This window comes from Chelonoidis abingdonii, chromosome 17 (assembly GCF_003597395.2).
Source record: "Chelonoidis abingdonii isolate Lonesome George chromosome 17, CheloAbing_2.0, whole genome shotgun sequence".
In the NCBI taxonomy this organism is placed as follows: domain Eukaryota; kingdom Metazoa; phylum Chordata; order Testudines; family Testudinidae; genus Chelonoidis; species Chelonoidis abingdonii.
The window spans coordinates 7,016,608-7,041,493 of NC_133785.1; the positions used below are offsets into that span (position 1 = coordinate 7,016,608).

Sequence of the window (24,886 nt, forward strand, 5' to 3'; positions counted from 1 at the left end):
GTTTGACACTTCAGCTCCTTATTAAAGCTCCCGTATTGCTTGAAGTCTTCATGGAGTAATGAGCAAATTAAAAAATGCCCATTTTGACCCACTGTATTCCAGACCTCTCAAAACTTTCTCTTGTGTAAAGTCATTTTGGCTCAATGACCGAGTGTAAGAAGTCCATTCAACTTTCTAGTTTCACAGGACATCAGCGTCCTAATCAAAGAATCATGTCTGCGTGGGTGTCTGACTACACAGTAGAACGATCTGATTCACGTGAAGCTAGAGAATCAGAAAGTACATTCCATTTCTTGGGACACATCCGACAAGCCATTAAGTGGTCATATCTGATGTTTTCTAGGATACGCTTTTTTCTCCCCTGCTCTTTTCTCTACCTGTTTGTAATTCTGATTTTTTGAGGATTGTATCTTACTGGACACACACCCATATGCCTTCCCCCTTCCCCCCGTCAAGAGTTTGGTGGTTTTTGAATAGAAAGGAATATGTTTACCCTCTGTATAAGTGCTTACTCATTTGCTTATTTCTGAGCTTTGATGTTGGTCACTTTGAAGGAGTATTTTTTGCAATCTTTGTGTAACTAGAAAGTTAGGGCAGAGGATTTGCTTCCTGCTCTTAAAAGATATGGGGAGAATGTTCTGGAACCCCTGAAATACTTATTGTTAGATCATGCTGAGTAGGGCACAGCACAAATGCCAGACTATACATGATTTTTTAGGCTAAAAATCGTAAGAACTTGGAGAGTTTTCTACCTGACAAATGCTGCTGAGATCTTCAGAGAATTACAAGGTAAGTACTTTTCCAATCAAGGCAGGTTCTATTTTCTGACCATCTCCTGAACAAATAATCTATAGACAATCCTATATCCCTCTGTTTGTCTCAGATTTTGGAGAGTGTAATGGAGTACTGCAACCACCAACTTGTACTGATCGGTTTTTAATAAATCATCATCATGAATGCACAGCTGCAGGGTGTGTACTAACGGCTCATCCTATAAATATTACAATTGCCGAAAGCTCTTTTTGTTTTTGTTTTAATGTTAACAGTGTTTCCATAATGAACAAGGCTGCCGGTTTTTGCCATCTACAATGCCTCTAGCAGATTTAAGTTATCAGAAATAGTAGTGCCTGTGTGCTTGCTGTCAAAACATTGCAAAGTCACAAAGACTCATCTGTAAATTTATTAGCAATACAAGTAGAAGCTAGGCTGAAGAACATCCGAGTTATAATACTCTAGGTCCACACGTTAGCTGCAATGTCCTTAGACTGTGGCGATTCAGACTTACTCTGTTCTATAGATCAATGTTTGATTCATTCATGTTTTAAGATGTCTAGATTTGTATTTAAAATCAAAGATTCATACATCTCTACTAACAAAAATACCATATCAATAAGCATTTGAACACTTGGAATTAGAAAATCACAGTCTTCCATTCCATGCATCATGGTGTGATTTTTTTTTTTATTAGAGTGGGGAGAGGTAATTTACACAAGGCAGAATCTTAAATTAGCCCACATATGTTAGCTTGTCTTCAGATTTTGAAATTAGGGAAACTGTGCTGAAACTGAAATCTGCTACACATAGAAGGATAAAGATCACTAGACGGTGTTAGGTTTACGGGGGAAATAATAAGGACTTAACCTATCAGATAAGCATCTATAAACCATTTCAACCACAAAAGTTACTCCTCCCTTCTAAAAGGACAAACATAAGTTAAATTTAGCAAAGCAGATTTTAATGTATGTTTTCACAGAGGCTTAACGGCAAACTTCTCTCTGCTTACCACAAATTATACCACCCCCATGGCTTTAAAGGCTGATTTTGTTTATTTTTACTGAAAGAGACATAGTAGATGAGGTAATATCTTTTATTGGATCAGCTTCTGCTGGTGGAAGGTACAAGCTTTCAAGCTTCATAGAGCTCCTTCTTCAGGTCTGGGGAATGTAACCAGAGTGTCTAAGCTAAATACAAGTTGGGACAAACTGTTAAGCATAAGGGATTCACACATGCACTGAGACCACTTAAAATTAAACAGGCAACTAAGAGATACCAGGCAAACAACTAATGTCACTTTCTACTTGTTAAGAATTTTAAATCTTAACTATTCTTTTTTCCCATTCTGTTCTTACGAAGTCTGCACCAGTAATTTCTATAGGGTCATAGATACTGTCTGTTAAGTACACGCAGAAATGCCACCAGTACCAATGTGAACTGCACAAGTGGATCAAGAGTAGTATATGTCCCTAGTAAGATTCAACCTGTACCCTCCCATCCTCTTTTTTTTTTTTAAACTTTAAATAGGACTCTTAGGAAAAATAAAAGCATTCACTACTAACTTACCTTACCACTCACACAGTCTCAATTTAAGATGTTAGAATCCCAATTTTCTCCATAGTATTACATATTATACAAACACATCAATGAATACAAGTATCCAAAATTCTGTTTATATATATACACTCATTTACTTTACCCACAATTAAAACTTTATTTTGTCTTTTTCTTTTGAATTACATTCCTTTTAAGCTATATTTCAAGCAGCAGCAACATCCCTGAAGTCACATGGCAAGACAGCCATCATGACACGTTACCTCAATCTCCTTCCTCTCAGTTTTTAGGTTTTCAGTATGCTGCAGATTGTTGTACAGACAAAGTAACTGTACTGTAGTAATTGGCAGGGAAATGCAGGAGTGTTTTGGAAACTGGGAAGGGGGTCATTGAGGTTTTTAGTACCCAGGAAGGTATGAAATTTGTATTTGGTACTCAGGAAGTAGTCAAGGCTTTTGGTACCTGGAAGGGGATGAAGAGGAGGTTACTCGCCTTGTGCAGTAACTGACGTTCTTCGAGATGAGTGTCCCTGTGGGTGCTCCACTTTAGGTGTCGGTACGCCCCTGCACCTTTGATCGGAGATTTTTTGCAGCAGTACTCCTACCGGCCACGCATGCTTAGAACCTGTCACTCATTCTGAGTGTGTTACTAGAGAGCATGCGCGGCCAGTACCCTCAGTTCCTTCTCTACAACGGAGGCTACCCCAGCTCCGAAGTAGAGGGGAGGAGAGTGGGTAGTGGAGCACGCACAGGGACACTCATCTCAAAGAACGTCAGTTACTGCACGAGGTGAGTAACCTCCTCTTCTTCTTCGAGAGATGTCCCTGTGGGTGCTCCACTTTAGGTGACTTCAAAGCAGTGTATCTCAAGGAGGTAGGGACTTCGGATCTGCCAGGAATGCCGTAAGCAATACTGCCCTGCCTAATCGAGTGTCAGAGAGGGGGCCTTGAGTAAGGGCATAGTGAGTAATGAACGTATGGTAGGAGGACCAGGTGGCCACCCTACAGATGTCTGACAAGGGTACTCTGCGTAGGAAGGCTACAGAGGTAGATACAGATCCAGTGGAATGTGTCCTGATCAATGCCGGAGGTGTAACGTTCCCTATCTGATAACAGAGACGTGTGCACTCAGAGATGGATCTCGAAGGCCTCTGAGCAGAGATAGCCATGCCCTTGGAACGGTCCGCAATAGAGACAAAAAGAGTCCAGGCAAGCCTCGGAAGGGTCGTGTTCTGTCCAGATAAAAGGACAAGGGCCTATGCACATCAGGTGTGTGCATTGTGGCCTCAAGGAGTTTGCATGTGGTTTCGGGAAGAAAGTTGGTAACTGTATTGGTTCATTGAGATGAAAAGGAGCATGAACTTTGGGAAGAAATTTTTGGGTGTAAACGAAGAACAACTCTGTCCTTGAAGAAGAGGGCACATGGTGGATCCGCCGCAAGAGCTGCTATCTCGCCTGCCCGTCTGGCGGAGGTAACGGCCACCAAAAGGGCTGTTTTCATTGAGAGGTGCAAAAGGGAGCAGGTGGCTAAGGGCTCAAAGGGTTGGTGAGTTAAACAGGACAATACTAGGTGAAGATCCCATGGAGGGGTAGGTGACTTAACATCTGGATATAGGGTTTGGCGCCCCTTCAGGAACTTTGGTAACGGGATGAGCGGTGGCTCAATGTCTGGGTAGCGGATTGAGGAGAGGCGCGCTGCGGCACCACGGCCGTTTGCAGTGCCGGGGAGAGGTCATGCTGCGGCACCGCAGCCGTTTGGTGTGCCCAGGAGGAGTGCGCTGCGGCACTGCGGCCGTTTGCAGTGCCGAGGAGGAGCACACTGCTGGCACCATGGCCATTTGCGGTGCCAGGGGGAGTGCACTGCTGGCACTGCGACCCATTTGCGGTGCCAGGGACAGGAGCGACAAGGACCTTCCTGACATGGGAGGTTGGGTCCCTGCCTCAGTGCGCTGTGAGATCTGTGGCTGAAGCATCAGAAAAAGCTGAGGCACCTGCCTTTGGTGTTGTCAGCACAGAGGGTAGGGATCTTGCGGGAGAACCCCCTACCCTTGTTTAAAGTCTCTCCTGTGAGACTGTTCTGCTTCTTGCCTCCGCTCCAGGGAGGGTAAAGCAACGCTGCCACCAGTTCTGATCTGGCTGGGGCGCGTGTGGGAGTGGGTTTGACCTTTCCCATCTCCAAAAGCGTCTGCTTAGCTCGTCGGCAGTGGTGTTCAGCACGCCTGGGATGTAAACAGCTGAAATCTGGATGTGGTTTGCAAGGCACAATTCCAGAGTTCTATGGTCTCTGAACAAAGAGTGGGAACGAGCCCCTCCTTGTCTGTTGATGTAGAACATGCAGACAATGTTGTCTGTTATTATGCGTACGTGCTGATTCTTGATTAGTGGGAGGAAGCAACGGCAAGCATTCCAGATAGCGCGAAGTTCTAGACGTTTATGTGTAGGGAGGTCTCGGAGTGAGACCATAGCCCATGAACTGTGTGGTGAGAGATATGGGCCCCCCAGCCAGTGAGGATGCGTCGGTTGTCATCATCACAGTTGGTGGAGTCTGGAGGAAGGGGACTCCAGAACAGAGGTTGTCAAGGACTGTCCACCGTATGACAGAGTCCTTGACCCAGTAAGGTATGGTCAATGATTTGTTCATTGAGTGCACGTTCGGTGTGTAACCGTGGCCAGCCAAGCTTGGAAGCTCCTCATGGGGGACATGCATTCTGGATCACGAAAGTGCACGAGGCCATGTGCTCCAGTAGCTGGAGGGCAGTCTCGGGCAGCGACCCGAGGGCTGCCGGAAGCTTGCAGCCAGCAGTTGTGTAGTATTGACACGGTCGGGTGGAAGGGATGCCCGTCCGGTTCTGGAGTCGAGGCTTGCTTCTATAAAGTCCAGGCGTTGGGTAGGACTTAATGTGGATTTGTTCGCATTTATTTGCAGGCCCAGGGATTGAAAGCACTCGATGGTGATTCTTATGAAGCGGAGGGCCTTGGCGTGTGTGGAGGCCTTGAGAAGGCAATCGTCCAGGTAAGGAAATATTATAACCCCTTGTTTCCGGAGGTAGGCCGTGAATACCGGGTAGAAGTTTGGAGAAACTCGAGGGCAGTGGAAAGGCAAATGGTAGAACTCTGTATTGGTAATGCGTCGAGCCAAAGGTAAAAACGGAGAAACGGTGGATAGTGACGTGCAAATAGGCGTCTTGTAGGTCGAGGGCTGAAAACCAAACGCCCTGCTGCGGGCTGGAATTATGGTGGTGAGAGTAACCATTTTGAACTTTTTTCTTTTGACGAAATGTTGCGTCTGCTGAGGTCGAGGATCGTCGCCATCCTCCAGTTTTCTTCTGTGTTAGGAAATAAGGGGAACAGAATCCTTTCCTGTGGCATTTGGGCACGAGTTCGATAGCACCCAGGTGAAGAAGATGTTGTACTTCTTGCTGGAGGTGTGGCTCGTGAAAGGTGTCCCTGAAGGGACGGGGGGGGTGGGTGGGTGGAGGTAAGGAGAGGAAGGGGATGGAATACCCGTTGTGATGACCTCTAGAACCACTTGTCGGTGGGTAATATTCTGCCATTGGTGTAAAATGGCTGTAGACGATGTCAAAGACAGTTGTGAGCAGTACATGCGCCGGACTAGGGGCGACGTTTTCGAGACCCTCGACCAAAGGTTCAAATTTGTTTATTATTTTGAGGAAGTTGGGGTATCCCGGAGAATTGGGGCGACGCCGCTGGTATCTGGACCTCTGGCGTTGGCGTTGTTGTTGTTGATCCTGAGCTCCCGGAAATGCTGAGTATATGAGGGGTAGCGCGGGCGGACGGTAAGGTTGATATCTGTACTGTCGTCTTCTGTTTAGGGGTCTGGATACCTAAGGATCGCAGAGGTGCCCTTGAGTCCTTCATTGAGTGCAGCACCTCATTAGTGTGGAAGCAAGAGTTTAACCATCAAAAGGAGATCCTCTATGGTGCTCTGAACTTCGCGAGGAAAGAGAGAAGAGGAAAGCAGGAACCTCGGTGCATGACGGCGCTGTAGCGGTGGATCTTGCTGCAGTATTGGCTGAATCCAGAGCTGCTTGAAGAGCCGTGCAGGATATGATTTGGCCTCGGAAACTAAAGCTGTAAACTGTTGTTTCTTGTTGTCTGGGATGTGTTCAATAAAGTGCATGAACTTATTATAGTTGTTATGGTCGTACTTTGCTAGAATTGCGGTACAATTGGCAATTCGAATTGCAACGTTGAAGAGGCATATACCTTGCGACCCAGCAGGTCTAAGCGTTTTGCCTTCTCTGTGGTTGGGGTATGGCGGAAATACTGTTTGTTTCACTGATTGGCTGCATCCACTACCAAAGAGCTTGGCCCAGGATGTGAGAAAAGAATTCAGAGCCCTTCGAGGGAATGAAGTATTTCCGGTCCGCCTGTTTGCAGGTAGGCTGGCTTGTGGCTAGAGTCTGCCAGATGATTAGCAGGTCCAAGAAGGGCTGAGTTAATTGTCAGGTACTTCTCCAATTAGAGTTCTAAGCTCATTGGCAACAGTTTTGAAGAGATTTGGAGTTTTGAAAATCATTTCTGATGGCAGTGAGGAAGGGGAAGTTAACGCCTCCTGAGGTATGGATCAGTTGGTAACGTGAGGTAATACTCGGTCAGGAGCTGAGTTAATTGATCCTGAGATGGGAGGTGCCGCAAGTGCGTCATAGGATTTTGACGTTCGCGTCTAGTGTGAGTAGAGTAGCAGACGTGCTGCGAGGAAAAGATGGCACGGAGCCCAATACTGCCATGGTGGTGGAAAAGCATAGCAGGTGCCATCCCAGGGTTAACACCCCAGGAAGGTGGGATCTTGAGGTTGGTGTGGGACAGTTTTCCTGTGTTGTCGTGAGGGACAGGACTGTGAGGGTAGAATTTCAGATCGCACTGGCACAGCAGCCTGTAGTTCAGAGTCCTGCACCACTGGAGGAAGGCTGCTGGACCCTGAGTCTCAGATATTGGTCCCTGGTGGTGTTTTGTGTGTGGGTTGCTGTTGTGGGGTTTTTTTTGAGGCTGAGCTTCGGAGACCCTGAGTCGCATGTTGTATAGAGAAGCCATCCCCAACAAAGGGCGATTGTAGTGTAGGTGACACTAGGAGGTCACTTGAGTGGGTACTTTGTAACGGTGGGGCAGTCGTAGGCGAAGGCAGATAGAGATCCCGTGAGGAAAACTCGGCTGGCACGAGTTTGTAATCTTGGCGCCGTGCCAAGTAGCGGTCCTGGATGCTGGTGCCGCAGGCGGTGCCGTGCTATTAATGCAGGCTGCACGTGCCTCGGTCGGTGCTGAGTTGTCGGTGCCGCATACATTGCGGTGCCGATAGGTGCACAATCGAGGCAGGCAACTGAAAGCCTATCGCCTTGGCACCAGAGCTCCCGCCGCGCCAAAAGACCGGTGGGGCGCCGTTCGCGCGGCGCCGCATTCATCGCGGTGCCGATAGGTGCCACAATCGAGGCAGGCAACTGAAAGCCTGTCACCTCGGCACCAGAGCCTCGCGCGCTGCCGCCGAAAGCACAGGCGGTTTAGCGCGGTACCGGAGGAGCCCCGCTCCTCAAGCACTCAGGAGGGGAAATGACGAGCTGGTAAGGAAACTGACGAGCTGACCGGAGAAGGTTTACCTGCGAGCTTCCTGTTGCTTGTAAGCTCTTTTTGGCCTGATTTCTTTTACCCGTTTTTTTTTTTTTTTTTTTTTTTTTTTGTAAAAGGTTAGAGCTGGGAGTCTGGAGGCAGAGTCCGAGCCAGGTCTGAGATAGATAGCGGGGATTTTGAAGTAAATGAAGTTTTAACTCCCTGTCCTTCCTAGCTCTAGAGCTTAACTTGTTGGGGCATTTTGAGGATATATGGGTCTCCCCAAGCATTTTATACACTTGGAGTGCCCATCCGAAAAAGGGATAGGTGCTTACGAGAAGAGCAGTGCTTAAAGCCTGTGGAGCCAGGCATATTGAAGCGGCTGACAGAACGAGAGAAATTTTTTTTTTTTTAGTAGTAGGAAAAGGTAGGTAACACCAAGTAAGTTAAGTAACAGAGAAAAACTAGCTAACTACAGGAATTTTAAGATAAAGAAAGAAAATACTAAGGAGTCTGCTGAGCTCCGTCTCAAGCCGGGGGCGGTAGAGAAGGAACTGAGGGTACTGGCCGCGCATGCTCTCTAGTAACACACACAGAATGAGTGACAGGTTCTAAGCATGCGTAGCCGGTAGTACTGCTGCAGAAAATCTCCGATCAAAGGCGCAGGGGCGCACCAACACCTATAGTGGAGCACCCACAGGGACATCTCTCGAAGAAGAACTGTGTACCATCCCCTCCATTTAAGGGAAGGGCAGAGGTGTTTTTAATTTTGGAAGTGGGAGAGTAATAATCCTTGGCAGCAACTAGCTGCTGCACTGCATCCTTCCCCAATATTTGCCACTAGATCCAACAATGACAAATAAGCATATTAGTTAACTGTTTTTGATAAAATGGTAATTTAAACCATCAACAGACTTCAGTGTTCACATCCAAGAGATGAACAATGAAGTTCATACCTCCCAGACCTTTGTTTTAGGCTCTTGGCAAACTCAGAAAACACTGCATCAGTTACACTCAGTTTATGTTTTTAAGGTTTCCCCATAAACATGAGGGTTATAGAAAAATGAAAGCTTTCGATTCTGGAAAACAATTGTGGCCATTTAAAAATAATTCACAATTACGCAACAATTTACATGGCAATGTAATCATATAACACATTGGACCCTACCTGCACATGTTAAATACCATTTCTATTAACTAAGAAAACAGATCAGTCTTTAAATATTGATTGCCCTACTATATTCAACACAAGTGTCTCTACATTTATTTATTTATTGCTGGAACAGATTCCTCACAATTTAGAATAATTCTTCTTTTGATATTTAATTGCTTGGATTTTCTGCATTCTATGATCACATATTCAGATAGTACGTTTAAACAACATCAAATATAGCATCTGACTATTCACAAAGAAATTAATCAGACATTCGCTTCTGTGTTTTCCTTTTATGAATACGGAAAGTAAATGGAGAAAAGTGTATCAATGCCATTTTATAGCTGAGAATTAAAACACAACAAAATACAAAACTGAACTCTGATGCAGGTACACTTATGCCTTTCAATTCTCAATCATTACACTGCATTAATGTCCATTTTTGTACTGAAACACATTGCTAAACATATATTTGGCAAAACAGAACTCCATGACAAAAAATAAGCTATGCAAAGGTTAACAGAAGATTTGTATGCTCAAAATTAAGTGCTTGGTTTGCCAATTTTGGTAGACTTATGCAAATTGTTATAGCTAGCTATGTTGTTGCCAGGGTAATTGATAGGTTTTTTTAGTGTATTTTTAAAAGATTATCAAGGGTGCTCAAAGCTTTAGATGGGAGATATTTTACTATCAAGTATTTAAAATCTAAATTAACATTTAGATAGGTTCGATAGATACCTGAAGTCAGCACAGACATTTGTGTTAAACTTCATTGTGCATTGTTTTATATAAATTTAGAAATGGAGGCAAACTCACAAGCAGGAATCCTAGTTTTCCATGATAAACCTTCCAAAATTCTCCCCCCAAAAATAAATAAATAAAAATCTAGTTTTCCGCAATTAAAATGAAACGTTGAACTTCAGTTTCCCTAGTCACAAAATATAGAAGTATCACTTGAACACAACGTTTTATTGATCTATAGTAGAACCCTGTTTATCCAAGCCTCTATTATCCAGCTCTCCGTATTAACCAAATCACCAGCTGCCCAGGGCTGATCGCCCAACCCCCTGACCCCATGTTAAAATAAGAGATGGGAAGTGCTTTCCCAATCCTCCTGATTATCCCAATTTTTGATTTTCCGATCTGGCTCTGGTCGATCAGATAAACAGGGTTCCACTATAAATTTAAAGCGCATTAAAAAAAATTAACCGCAAGAGGAAGAGTTTATGCGCACTGAATAAGTGACACGGGTACTTCCAGTAAAATTTAATTAACACTTAGTATATGTTTTTTTCACAAAATGTAAAACTTAAAAATTCTCTGTAAAAGCACATATTCCGTATTTCCCAGGGCAAACGGATTTCAAGGATCCGTGCTCACAAGGTAAGAGAAATGCATAAAATTTTAGTTTTTGATACACAATGTGGTTAGCCACAAGTCCTCCATGAATTAAAACAAACAAAAAAACAACAACAAAAATCGTTCCTAAGCATTTTTCTGTGTACGTCAAGTACAGTAAAAGCTTTTTTTTATCCGGCATGTTAGAGGAATGGGGGGTGGGGAGGAGCCAGTAAGTGAAAAATTCCGGTTAACTAAGAGGGAGGGAGTTTGGGTGTGGGAGGGGGCTTGCGGTAAGAGGTTGGGGTGCCGGATCCAGCCAGCGCACACCTTGGGCAGCTCCCCGGAAGTGGCCACCTGTCCCTGCTGCTCCTAGCAGAAGGCGCAGCTTTCTCTGCGTACTGCTTCTGCCCACATGCGCCACACTCGCAGTTCCCACTGGCTGCAGTTCCCAGCCAATGGGAGCTGTGGAGTCAGCGCTTGGGCAGGGCAGTGCACAGAGCCGCCTAGCCAGGCCTCTGCCTAGGAGCAGCAGGGACAGGTCACCGCTTGCAGGGGGCTGCTTGAGGTGAGTACTGCCTGTATCCAACACCTTGAAACCCCTCCCACACCTCAACCTCCTGCCTTGAGCCCCCTCCCACAACCAAACTCCCTTCCAGAGCCCAGGCCCTGCAGTGCCTCCCATGCCTGTATCCAGCACCTTGAAACCCCAGCCCCACACCCCCTCTCACACTCTGAACCCCTCGTGGCTGTTCCTCCACCTAGGTGCAGCCGGGATATGCTGCCACTTCAGGGGAGCCACATGGAGAACCTGCTGGCCCCACACCAAACAGACTATAAACCAGACGTTCAATGAAGATCAGAAATGCTGGTTTATAGAGCTTTCTGGTTGGTAAAGTGCCGGATAAAGCGGCTCTTACTGTATTAGGTTTTACTTGTACGCTTATATTTAATGTGTGGGGGAAGGGCAAGTTTATATAATTTTCTCCAACCCCCATTCAAACATTAAAGCATGATGCACATTTTTGTAAAACTGATTTTGAGCATCTATTTTGTTGGGTAACCAAGCCTTTAGGAATGAGGCATTGTAGCAAAGGGGCGTGGTCTCCCTCAGAGACTGACAGCAAGGGAGAGCCAGATGCCCCCTGGTGTGGGCAACCTGGAAGGCCTAGGCCGCCACACCAGAAGCAGAAGGGCAGGACAGGAACAGGAACTATAAGAGGCGGGCCCTGCAGCTCAGTTGAGCAGGAGCTGCCGAGGGAGGCAGATGCTTCCAGACCACTGCTGGAGCCAGAACCCACGGAAGACTTTGGCTGTCCCGAGGAGACTTTGGCTGCCTTTCGCAGTGTACTCCAGGGACAACTAGCGTTGCCAGGTGTCTGGTTTTCAACCAGAACGCCCAGTTGTAAAGGGACCCTGGTGGCTCCAGTCTGCACTGCTGACGAGGACATTAAAAATCTGGTTGCGGCACAAACAGGCTCCCTATCTGGCTCTGCACAACTCCCGGGTAGCTTCCAGCATCTCCTTTTGGCTCCCAGGTCAAGGAAGGGCCACAGGGGTCTGCGCTGCCTCCGTCCCCAATGACAGCTCAGCAGCTCCCATTTGCCAGGAACCACAGCAAATCGGAGCAGCACCTGCAGGTGTGAGCAGCACCCAGAGCCACATGGTCGCGCCTCCACTTAGGAACCAGAGGGAGATGTCACTGCTTCCTGGGAGCCACCTGAGGTAAGCGCCACCCGGAGCTCACACCCCACACCACCTTCCGTGCCCCAACCCCCTGCCCCAGCCCAGATCGCCATCCCGCACCCCAAACCTCTCATTCTGGCCCCACCTGGTCCCCTCACCCTTTCCCGCATTCCAACCTCCTGCCCCAGCCTGGAGCCTCCCCCTGTATCCCAAGCCCCTCATCCCTGGTCCCACCCCCTCCCATACCCCAACCCCCTGCTCCAGCCCAGAGCCCTCTCCTGCACCCTAAACCTCTCATCTCTGGCCCCACCTCCGAGCCCTCACCTGCCACTGGAGCTCTCACCCCGTCTCACACCCCAACTCCCTGCCCCAGCCCAGTGAAAATGAGCGAGGGTGGGGGAGAGTGAGCGACAGAGGGAGGGGGGGATGGAGTGAGCAGAGGTGTGGCCATGGAGAAGGGGTGGAGCAGAGACAGGACAAGGGTGTTAGGTTTTCTGCAAACAGAAAGTTGGCAATCCTACGGAAGACCTTTGGATGCAGGTACACCGAAAGGGAGTATAGGAAGTAGCCATGGTGAACCAAATTACTCTCTGGCTGTGGTGCTGCCAGAGGCATGGTCAGTGTGTTGCGGGTGGATTCCCCACTGACCTAGTGGCAGACCACTCTGCTACTGTTAGGGCCCTGGGTTGGGATGCAGTGGAGTTGGGCGGGCTTACATCCCCCCTGCAACCCCCATCCTGGGGTGACAGTATTCCCCCTCCTGAGGTCAGGAGGCCTGCACTCCACAGACACCCTTTGCCAGAGCACCCTAGGTGGTTTGCTGGGCACTCAACCCCTACCAGCACTCTAGACTGTTTGCTGGGGCTCCCACCCTGGCTGAGGGCCTGGCCCCTGAACTATCTGAGGCCCTACTCTGCCTATAGTTTGGGGCCGGAGACGGCTAATTTCCCCATTTATGTGTGTAGCAAAGGGGCGTGGCGTCCCTCAGAGATGACAGTGAGGGAGAGCCACACCCACCTATATGCTTACAGGCAGCGTGTGTGCGCGCGGTGGGGGAAGGGAGGGGGGAATCGATTAGAATCACAGACTAAGGTCAGAAGGGATCATTATGATCGTCTAGTCTGACCTCCTGCACAATGCAGACCACAGAATCTCACCCACCCACTCCTGTATCAAACCCCTAACCTATGTCTGAGCTACTGAAGTCCTCAAATCCTGGTTTAAACACTTCAAGGTGCAGACACAAACTGCTATAATGAATATATGCACATGAAATTCCGCAACCACCTATAATAATCCATAAAACCAAAAAGGAAAACTACTCATCTGCAATTCTAGTTCTTAGATTTGTAGTCACAACAGATCCACACTTCATAGTGAGTGCCTTATGTGTGACTGGGAGAAATCTTATTGCAAAATTCCTGACTGCCAGCAAACAGCAGGACAGTCTGCATATATCTGCTGAAGTCGTGGTTACTAAAAGTTGCTAATACTCAAAAGTTAAGGAGATGAAAAATATATAATTTCCTAATTCTGTAAGAATGGCAAGCAAGTGGGGATTTCTTGTGACTATATTAATTCTTAACCAAAAAATAGATGTAAGACATTTTCTTTTTTAAAAGTAGGTATTACATCAGCCCCTTTGCTTGGATCTAAAAAGCTATAAGCATGCTTAAATTATTTGCACTCAGTTTCACCACAGATGGGCCAGTACCCTGGAATGACACTGAGCTAGTACATATCAGAGGGTTGTCACTCAGATACAATGCAGAAGACCAAGATTTTAAAAAAGGTGCCTAAAGTTAAGAGCATAAATCCTTATTTATAATTTAAATAAGTGGGCTGATTTTCAGAAGTGCTGAGCAGCCAGCAGCTCCTTTTAAAATCACTGGGAACAGCAGGGTACTCAGCACTTTGGAAAATCAGAATGCTTATTTAGGTGTCTAAACATTTTGAAAATCTCAGCCCAACTCTCCATTTAGTTCCCGGATTTAAGGGGAGATATACCTGTTGCACTCCTCAGGACTCCTTCACTGTGTTAATAACAAGTATTAATGATCCTCATTGAAACCTGCTGATTCTGGCACATCCTTTCTGCCAGATGTGTGGACTAGAAAGTTCAGGGAGTGCAACTGTGCACATGCATTTGTGCACACTTAACACATGCATGCAGATATCTTACGTGCATGAAAATCTGGTATAATAAATAAAAATAATATTACCACCACTCGATTTGCTGTCATTGACAGGGTATTTGAACACATTATGCAAGTGCAAATATAGGCAAACAATCTTCTATGCCTAACTTTGAAAATCTGGTCCACAATGTCCTGGATCTTGTGCAGTGAAATGAAGTCTTTGACATGAGATGTGTAGTTAAACACCCATTACCCCTGGAGAACAAACTGGACTTTAGGTAGTTAAAAATGAAAAACAGTCACATCACTAGCTCCTTGCTGATGCCATGGGCAGATACTTGGATCCATTTCAATGTGTTCTAACATAAATTCACTATAAGATTCTCTGTGGAGAAATTCGGAGACCGTTCATTCTTTCCGCTATCGCTATGAACAGCTGAGTAGATCTGTTGAATGGTTTGGTCCTTTGTATACAGAAAATCAAGGCCCGCCTAATATCCAACGAGTGGGGGTGCTGTTCTTCTCTATTCACATGTGAGTTAGGGTAGAAAACCGGTAGGAAGACTGCTTGACTGCAATGGAATTGTGAAATCACCTTAGGAGGGAACAATGAGTGTGGTCACAACTAGACTCTGTCCTTGAAGACCATATATTGGGGCTCCAGTGTGAGGACCCGGATCGCTGAAACTCTTCAGGCCAAAGTGATATCCACCAGGAAGGCCACTTTCCAGGAAAGGTGTAACAACAAATACATTGCTAGTGGCTCAAACGGGGACCCAGTAAGATTTGAGAGGACAAGGTTCAGGTCCCAGGGAAGGATGGGATCTCTAACTTGGGGGAAACACCCTCTCCAGGCCTTTGAGAAAACGGCTCATTATCTTGTATGAAAAGACAGGTTGGTTGTCCACCTTGAGATGGAAGGCAGAGATAGCCACCAGGTGAACCTTGACTGGCAAGAGAGCTAGACCTTGTTGTTTCAGCTGTAAAAGGTATTCTAAGGGCACTGGCTACATTCGAAACTTCAAAGCGCTGTCAGGGGAACACTCCCACGGCAGTGCTTTGACGTGTGAGTGTGGTCGCATGCGAACACTGGAAGAGAGCTCTCCCAGCACTCCTGGTAATCCACCTCCAGGAGGGGATTGGCTCCCAGTGCTCAGAGACTGTTTACACTAGTGCTTTAAAGCACTCAGACTTGCTGCGCTCAGGCGGGTGATTTTTCACCCTCTTGAGCCAGCAAGTTAGAGTACTATAAAATGTAAGTGTAGACAAGCCCTAAGACAGTGGTTCTCAAACATTTGTACTGGTGACCCCTTTCACACAGCAGGCCTCTGAGTGCGACCCCCCCATATAAATTAAAAACACTTTTTAAATATATTTAACACCATTATAAAAGCTGGATGAAAAGCGGGGCTTGGGACTGAGGCTGAAAGTTCATGATCCCCCCCCCCCCCCATGTAATAACCTTGCAACTCCCTGAGGTGTCCCAACCCCAGTTTGAGAACCCCTGCCCTAAGATGAGCTGTAGAGATGACTCAAAGGAGGAATTTGTTGGGAGCACAAGATGGAGACCATTTCAATTTTTGCAAGGTAAGTAGCTATGGTGGGGGTCTTTTTAATGCCCAGTAGGACTTCGCAGACCTGCTCCGAGCAAGCCCACTCCTACGGATTCAGCCATGGAGCTTCCAAGCCATCAGATAAAGAGAGATGATGTTCAGGTGGAGTAGCCAATGATGGTCCTGAGAGATCAGGTCTGGGTATAGTGGAAGCCCTAGTGATGCCTCCACTCACAGGGCTCACAGGTTGGTGAACCAATGCTGTCTGGGCCACGCCAGAGCTATGAGAATGATTTGCACTTGGCCCTGCTTGATCTTCATCAGAACCTTGTGGCTCAGTGGGATGGGGGAAATGGGTAATACAGGTGTCTTGTCCACAGTAACAAATCCATGAGACGCCCCAGGCTGTGACCTTGCAGGAAGCAAACCTAGTGGCATTTCCTGTTGTTGCAGGTGGCAAACAAGTCTCTAAGGGGAGTGCCGCCCCCATTGGAAGATGTCCCTCACAACGTCTGGCTGGAGAGACCCCTCATGGTGAGTGGAGAAAAACCTGCTGAGGTGATCTCCCAGCTGTTTGTGTGCTCCTGGGAGGTAGGATGCCTCCAGGCTGATGGACTGAGCAATGCAGAATTGCCACAGGTGGATTGCTTCCTGACATTGGTGAGGGAGGGGAACCACGCGCACCACCCTGCCTGTTTATGTAGAACATAGCCGTTGTATTGTCCGTGAGAACCGAAACAGTCTTGCCTGTCATGTGAGGTAAAAATGCCTGGCAGGCTAGACACACCACCCTGAGCTCCCTGACACTGATGTGGAGGGAAAGCTCATCTTGTGATCAAAGGCCCTCAGTCCTGAAGGACCTTAGGTGGACTCCCCAGCCAAGGGCTGATGCATCAGACACTAGGAACAACAGTTAAAGTCTTGAGAAGGGTACCCTGCACATATCGTGTGGCTGTTTTGCCATCATGACAGTGAGCTGAGGACTGGGTAGATACCATAAGCACTGAGTCCAGGTGATGACAAAAGGAGAAGTATACCATGGCCAGTCAGACTGGGAGAGGTCTGAGACATAGCCTCGCATGTTGCACTACGTACTTGCATGATGCCACATAGCCCAGGAGGCTCAGACATTTTCATACGGTTGTGATCAGATGAGCCTGGAGGGACCTATCAGGGATGTAACTGAGTGAAACCGATTGTCCGGAAGCAGAGCTCTTACTTGCACAGAGTCAAGTACCACAATGATGAACTCCATCCTTTGGATCAGGATAAGGGTGGACTTCTGGATGTTCAACAAAAGACCTAACATTCTGAAGGTCAATTGAATGAGACAGATGTTTGCTTCCACTTGAGCTCTGGATCGGCCCTTGACTAGCCAGTCACTGAGGTATGAAAATACATGGACTTCCTTTCTTCTGAGAAAGGCTGCTACTATGGCCATGCATTTGGTGAAGACTTGCGGGGCAGCTAACAGGCCGAATGGAATCACCACAAACTGGTAGCGAACTTGGTTCACTACACATCTTAGGAAACGTCTGTTGCCATGGAACTGTCTGAGCAATGAAGGGTTCCAGCAACCATCACGAGTGGTAAGAAGAAACTGAAGGGGTAGTGGGGTCAGCAGGGCTATTTATAACGGCGCTATGAGAGCACGGCACCAGAAGGCGTTGGAGCCGATCCAACAGATACCATTGGGGAGAAAAATTCCAGTAACTGTGCTTGGGCCACGCACACACCTACACTGGAATGGACATATGCAAGCACCTGAAGAATAAATAACTTCTTGCAAATTCTTTAAGCAGATGGCCTCAGACATCCTGATTAACAAGAAGTATCATTGTGGGAGATCTGGGCAGGAAGCAGGTAGCTAATTTTTCCTCTCCCCATATGGAGATTTAGAATGTATCAGGGGAGACCGGCAAATCACTCATCCAGACAACAAGAGTTGCTGCAATTGTGTCAGGCCAAAAACTAACACAAAGTGCACCAAAAGTACAAAATCACAGACATCAAACCCCTCAAATAAAGTCACTTTAGGAAAAATAATGTCATCAATCAATGTATTGTTCCTGGGGGAATTCTGTGCCACCACACAATGCAGAATTTTGCAGAAATTAACGCTGTGCGTAATATTTCCTTTCCTCCACAGAAATGGGCTGCAGTGTTGCGAGCCACCACCAGGGGCCGCTGGACCCAGCAGAGCCCAGCTCACCTATAGAAGACAGTGCTGGGGGTAGGGAGAGGGAGCTAGAGGGTTCCTGGCAGCTACAGTTCCCAGCATGCCCTGAGGGAAGGAGAGGGCACCACACAGGAAACTCCATGCAAGCCTTGGACTCAGCATCAAGCTGTTTCTCTCTCTGGATCCATGGGCTCTGCGGGACATGGGTATCTGGGCTAGAGAAGCAGGGAGGAGGTGGAGGATAAGGGGCAGAGAAACAGGAACTGGGTTGTCACAGGGATTTCTTTAACTCTCTACTCCCTGAGGGAATTTGCGTGTGTCTGTATTGTTACACTTACTTGCTGACAGGTATTTTGAAATAAATTACCAAAATAATTGAAACTGGTGTGATTAATATGTAGTGTTATTTTGACAAATAAAATTTGAGGAATTTTAAAATATTGTACGCAGAATGCCCCCAAGCAGTAGTGTTATCTGTATTGCTATTGCACAGAGGAGTCCCATCCCCACTGGGCGAGGCACTGTATAAACATAGCAAAGTGAAAGTTCATGCCTCAAAGAGAGCAAGGCATGTCCATCTGCAAATTAAATGACATTCTGGCTTTAAGGATATCAGTGAGAATAATATAATAATGTTTAACGATCCAGTGACTGGACTTATTGCTGCTACAACTGTTGTGGATGGAACTACTATAGGCATTAAGTTGCTTTGAACAGGAGTGTGAGAAGATGAAACAGGATCAGAAGGGTCAAGTTGTAGGATCTTTTCAGCCTGCACTTAGAAGGAGGTTTGGATTGAATCCTGCCCTCTGAATCTATACTAAGCAAAACCAAAAAGTTGTGCCAAGGGCATCATTGCATCCCACTGGCTCTAATGACTGAGACAGTGCTGACCTCTGATAGTTCCAAAACGCCACAGCTTTGGGAAATCCCATTAAAACTACACTGAATCAACTGGCATTGACACAGCCTCTTCGTAGTAAGATGAGGAACTCTACTCCATTGCCGTGGAAGATTTGCTCTCCAAGGCCATCCAGAGATATTTCTGTTGGACTTAGAGTCCAGAACAGGGATGTTCAAGTGATATCCCTAAGACCTGCCCACTTGCCATGCATTTGCCAGGCGCTGAAGATAGCAATCATGTTTATCCATAATGAACATTTTATGGCCACACCTTGAGGAATTTCTTAAGCTGCTGAGCTGTTTCTCTTCAGGTATACCAAGAGAAAAAGAAACAGTGAGGGGAACAAGAGAGCCAGACAACAATCACATCAAAATAAATATCTAAACGATTCTGAAACAGGTAATGTCAGAGAGAGACTGGCAGAGGTGCCAAAGCCTCAAGAAGCACCACATGCACCAAACTTTTTTAAAATAGAAAAGGGAAAAATAGAGAAAATTCAGGAAAAAAATCAGCTATTTTGTGAGTAAGCAATTTTAACAATGAGGGTCAGACACCTGTTGTGCAATTCACTTCCAGAGCTACTGTCTGGAGTTTCTTTTTCACCGATTGTTAGAAGTGCTAATAGGCCAGAGCTCTAAGCAGGAGCAAGTGTGCATCACCCCTCATGACAGTGTCTGGTCAGGTGTTTACCTTTACAGAATCACTGTTTCACAATACCTGAGTTTGAGAATCATACCTTGGTTAGGACATGAAAGATGTAGGGATACATTAATCCCTTCTTATGCCTGTGTTCTGCCACTCTTAATACTTCAGGTGCTACAGGAGGCAATGGAGGGGTGGTAATATCCATATGGTTCCTGGTGGGCATTGACAACAGACATGGGATTTGTGGACTACTGGCTTGATTCCCTTTGACTTCAGCTGCCTGGCTTCCTGAAGAGGCAGTCGAGGAACCTTCTGCCTGTAATACATCATACAAAAGAAAACATGCTTCTATTGGTTACATAGAAAAATAAACTTGTACATTAACAGAAAAAAGGCACTTTGCATGTCTCTCCCTGAACCCACAATGGGAGCTTAAATTCATAATTTTGCTAGACACTAAAAATAACGGCCTTAATAAAGGCATCAGATTAACGGCTTATTACAACAAGCTGAAACCCCTGACCCCCTTTTTTGGCCTATGACTGCAGAGGTGTTACAGGCCACTTCACCTTGAATGGTGTCTCAGAATATGTTAACTATTCATTCTAAACCATCTGTTTCACCTTGTATTTACCTGTGACACTCTGGGTATGTCAGCACAGCAATGTCACTCAGGCTCAAGAGGATATTTCATTGCTGTGTAAACTTCCAGGCTCCAGGGTCCCTGAGTCCAGACCCTAACCCAGAAGTCTACAAAGCAATGAAATAGCCCCATAAGCCCAAGTCGGCTGACATGGGCCAGCCTCGGGTTTTTCTTTGCTGTGTAGACATGCTCTCTGGGGCCTGGTCTACACTAGAAAATTAAGTCGGTTTAACTACATTGGTCAAGTGTGTGAAACATCCATACCTGAGCGACATAGGTAAGGTGACCTAAGTCCCTGTGTCGACAGAGCTAGGTCAACAGAAGAAACCTAGTTACCGCCTGGTGGGGAGGTGGATTACTTATGCCAACAGAACCCCTCCTGTCAGTATAGGTGGTGTCTACACTGAAGCGCAACAGCAGTGCAGCTGTGGCACTGTAGCATTTTAAGTGTAGACAAGCCCTGAGTACCTTTCCCGCACCTGATAAAGAGTTCTGTATAGCCTGAAAACTTTGGCTTGTCTACATCTGAAATGCTATAGCTGTCTCTTTCACCAACAGATGTCAGTCCAATAGAAGATACTATCTCACCCACCTTGTCCAACAAATGAAAACATTCATCTTTTTTTTGACTATACAGAAGTGCAGACATGTAGAATGGATTACCCAAAGGCAGCTATAGAAGCTGCACACATGAACAGTGTAAAGTACTACACTTAAGGTACATACGGCTGTAAGTGTAGATGTAGAGTACAGACACCACACACCCAGCTAGCCTGGGTACAAACAGCAGTGTAGACAGTGAGGCATTGCTTAGGCAGGTAGAGTAGAGTGTCCTACATGCCTGAAACCCCAGGACACTATTTTTAGCAGTATAGTGTCCCACTGCCTCTCTTCTGCCAGAGCCTTTCCCTGTCACAGTAAAAGGCTCCTGCAGCAGGGAGTTACCAGAGCTTTACCTTGCTGCCTGAGCCTTTCACAGTGGCACCTAGCTACGTGTGTAGTGCATGTACTCTAAAGGCTGCCACAAGTGTAGACACAGCCTTAGGAAGAAATTAACACACAACTACAAAATGAGGAATAATTGTCTAGACAGTAGTACTGCTGAAAAGGATCTGGGAGTTATAGTTGACTCATATTCAATTTGTGAACCACAACATGATGCAGTTTCAAAAAAGCCTAATATCATTCTAGGGTGTATTAACAGAACTGTCATATGTAAGATTCAGGAGGTAATTGCCCTGCTCTCCTTGGCACAGGTGAGGCGTCAGCTGGAGTACTGTATCCAATTCTGAGCACCACACATTTAAGAAAGATGTGGACAAATCTGACAGAGGAAAAGCAATAAAAGTGATAAAGGTTTAGAAAACCTGACCAAAGAAGAAAGGTGAAAAAACTGGGAACATTTAGTCCTGAGAAAATAGGACTGAGGGGGAACCTGATAACAGTCTTCAAATATGTTAAGAGCTGTTGCAAAGAGGGCTGAAATTAATGTCCACTTAAGGCAGGACATGAAGTAATGGACTTAATCTGCAGCTAGAGAGATTTAGTTTGGCTATTAGGAAAGACTTCCTAACCATAAAAATAGTTAAATTCTGGAATAGGCTGCCAAGGGAGATTATGGAATCCCATCGTTGGAGGTTTTTAAGAACAGGTTAGGTAAACACTTGCCAGGGATGGTCTATACTTGGTCCTGTCTCAGTGCAGGGGGTTAGACTAGTTGACCTCTCAAGTTCCCTTCCAGCCCTACTTTTCTATGATTTTATATTCATAAGTGAATCAAAATTATAACCGTAACAGAATGCTGAAAATAAAATCTTCCTATTCTGTGGTTACTCTAGTCGTCGTTTGCTTGCAAATAACCATTATTAAAAACAAGATATATTCATGTCATTGTGCAGTTTAAATTTTAACTTTTCATATTCAAAAGAATAATTTTTCTCTACATTAATATTTTCCCAGTATAGCAATAACAACCTCTGATAAACATTTCTGGGGAGTCATTGACTAGTTGGGCAAAGGCAAAACAAAGGGCCTTCAACTCCCAGCCTGGCTGGGGAGGGGAAGGGAGAGAGGAGGAGAGAAGGATGAGGAGACAAAACCTTCCCCTGCTCATTTCTTGAACAAAATGGGAAAACATACAAGCACTGACCACATAAGGTGATTTGATCTTGAGGGGCCTATGGTTTTTTCCCCATTATGAATGAAATTATGATCCCTGTGTTAAGAGGGTTGCACAAGATTTTTGCTGCCTCTTCTGGTTAAGAGTTGCTAGTATAGCATTCAATTCTGTTGCTAGAAATTCAATTCAATATTAAAGGTACGTCCAGATCGATTTTTCGGGGATCGATATATCGCCTCTCATCTAGACGCGATACATCAATCCCCGAACGCACTCCCGTCGACTCCGGAACTTCACCGGAGCGAGCAGCGGTAGCAGAGTCGACACAGGGAGCCGCGGACATCGATCCTACGCTGTGAGGACCCGAGGTAAATCGATCTAAGATATTTCAACTTCAACTACGCTATTCACGTAGCTGAAGTTGCGTATCTTAGATCGATACCCCTCTCCAGTATAAACCAGCCCTAAGATTTACAGCCAAAAGTGACATACTGTTGGACTTATCCAACAATGAAAAAGTACTTGAATAACTGCTTTCAGAGATGCTTAAAAGTAAAAGCAGAGAAACCCACAAAAAAATCTCACTAACAACAATCTGGTAATCTCTCAATTTAGGAGGACACCAAAAATCTTATTTTCATCTGAATTTGATATCTACTACTATAACAAGTAGTTCCTAAATTGCTATAACTGAAAGACTAAGGTTTGTTAACTTTGTGCATGTGACAGCACTTTATGATTAATCAGTTTCATGGTTTTGCAGATGTGAACATCCCTTCACATGCAGAAAGGTGTGCAGGGTCCCCAGCTTTTTTTTCAGGTAATTCCAGGTACCCCCATCAAATCTTTCTAAATACCAAAAGTGAAGCAGACAAAACCTTATTTAAAAAGTTAAGGATTTTTTATTTTAAAGAAGTCAAGGCATGTTATTCAAAAGGGTGTTCCCTCAGAACACAGAATTTCAAAACAATTCAAGTGGGCACTGCCCCTTTCAGATTATATTAGGCCACTTGTAATCCAGATTTAGATTTAAAAAAAAAAAAAAAAGGGGGGGGGGTTAGATAGAAAAGGAATGGTTAGAACAAAACAATCTGTGATAGTACTTTTTTCAAGCAATAGTGGTCAGATATAAAATGTTTTTTCTAAGTACACTTAGCACCAAAGTGTTATATTTATTGTATATTTTTATTTAGATTTAATTATTGTAAACAGATTCCTAACCCCAATTCTAGTGGTTCTAAGAATGAATTTAGAAGATGCTGAAATGGCACTATAAATAAGAATTTACAAAAACACTGTGCTGCTATTGAGGGGGAGGGGGGAAATTTAGTTAAAAAAAAAAGTGCACTACCACAAGACTCATGTATTTGCACTATCTAGGTTATTACCAGGCTGAATAAAAATTGGTTTAAAAACTCTAAAAATCTCATTTTTTTAAGTTAAATACAGATTTTTATTCTTTTAATAAATTTGACATTGATAACCTACGTTAATGCCTAAACTTATAATCTATTAAAAACATTACATACAAAAATATTGAGGACATATTTGCTGAAAAGTTCCAAAGTAATACCACTGAACTGGTGGAAGTCAATGGCTTACACCTGGAACCAGAGTTTCCTGAAGTACTAAACCAGCTTTTGATAGCTGTAGCCTCTTCTGCAGGTATAGAGACACCATCATCTTCATTTCAGTTTATTCAGCTAGTTCAGTTCAATGACCAGTTCATTCAAAGTTTAGAAACCAATTGGAAGTAGAAAAAGAAGGAAAGTTAATTTTCCTTTCCCCATCTAGGAATAAAAACTATTAAATCTACTAGTTCTAAAAAGTCTTGATGACATCAGTACCAGAAATAATCAGTTCAATTCACTAACTACAGATAATACTTCCTCTTTTAATGAATCAGCTTTAAATGCAAGACATGTTTTCCCTTCTGTGTCCAGCAGTTAAGGTAGTTTTATTTAATAAAAAAAATTAAAATGCAGTTTTGTCCATTTTTAACTGAATATGAATGTCCATCCAGGCAGAGCTTGACACACATCACAAGTAAAAAATTAATCTAATAAATAAGAAATGCATCATTCCCCATTTTCTAACATAGTAAGAAATGTAAAAATTAAGAATCTGAATAAAAGTAAATTAAGCTGCAGAATTGCTTAAATAAATGTGTATAGACATAATATATCCTCCTGGTTAGCAAAAAGCAGCACCAAATTAAGCACACAGGCTATATTTAGTTGCAAACCAACATGTTTTAATGGTTACTAACGTCTCTCAGGAAAATAACTAAAAAGTACAATTGCAGTACACGATTAAAATCAATAATTTAAATCAAACCACCCTACATAATGCACCCAACACTGCAAACACCACAATGGTATCCAAGAGACCACTAGTACCTCCACAGTTAGGAGTATTATTATTGTTAGTATTTATCTGTATTACTGTAATACCTAAAAGGCCTAATCGAGATGGGAAGCCCATTGTCCCAGGCACTGTATAAATGCATAGGGAGACAGTCCTCACCCCAAGAGCCTGCAATTTAACTAAATGAAACAAAGGATAAGAGAAAGGAAGCATTATCATCAGGGTTGGCGCTAGCTTTCTGTTATAGGCCAGTTTTTCAACTCCCTAAATGAT

General features: G+C 45.0%; 1 protein-coding gene across 3 annotated transcripts in view; it reads right to left on the reverse strand.

Moving 5' to 3' along the window:
* The window catches only part of FAM120A (family with sequence similarity 120 member A), a 128,932-nt gene that overhangs the window by 53,240 nt on the left and 50,806 nt on the right, over positions 1 to 24,886 (reverse strand). For all 3 annotated transcript variants that reach the window (XM_032799578.2, XM_032799587.2, XM_075073219.1), the window contains one exon: positions 19,576 to 19,800. In XM_032799578.2, coding sequence (XP_032655469.1) covers positions 19,576 to 19,800 — 225 coding nt within the window. The remainder of the gene's footprint in view (positions 1 to 19,575; positions 19,801 to 24,886) is intronic.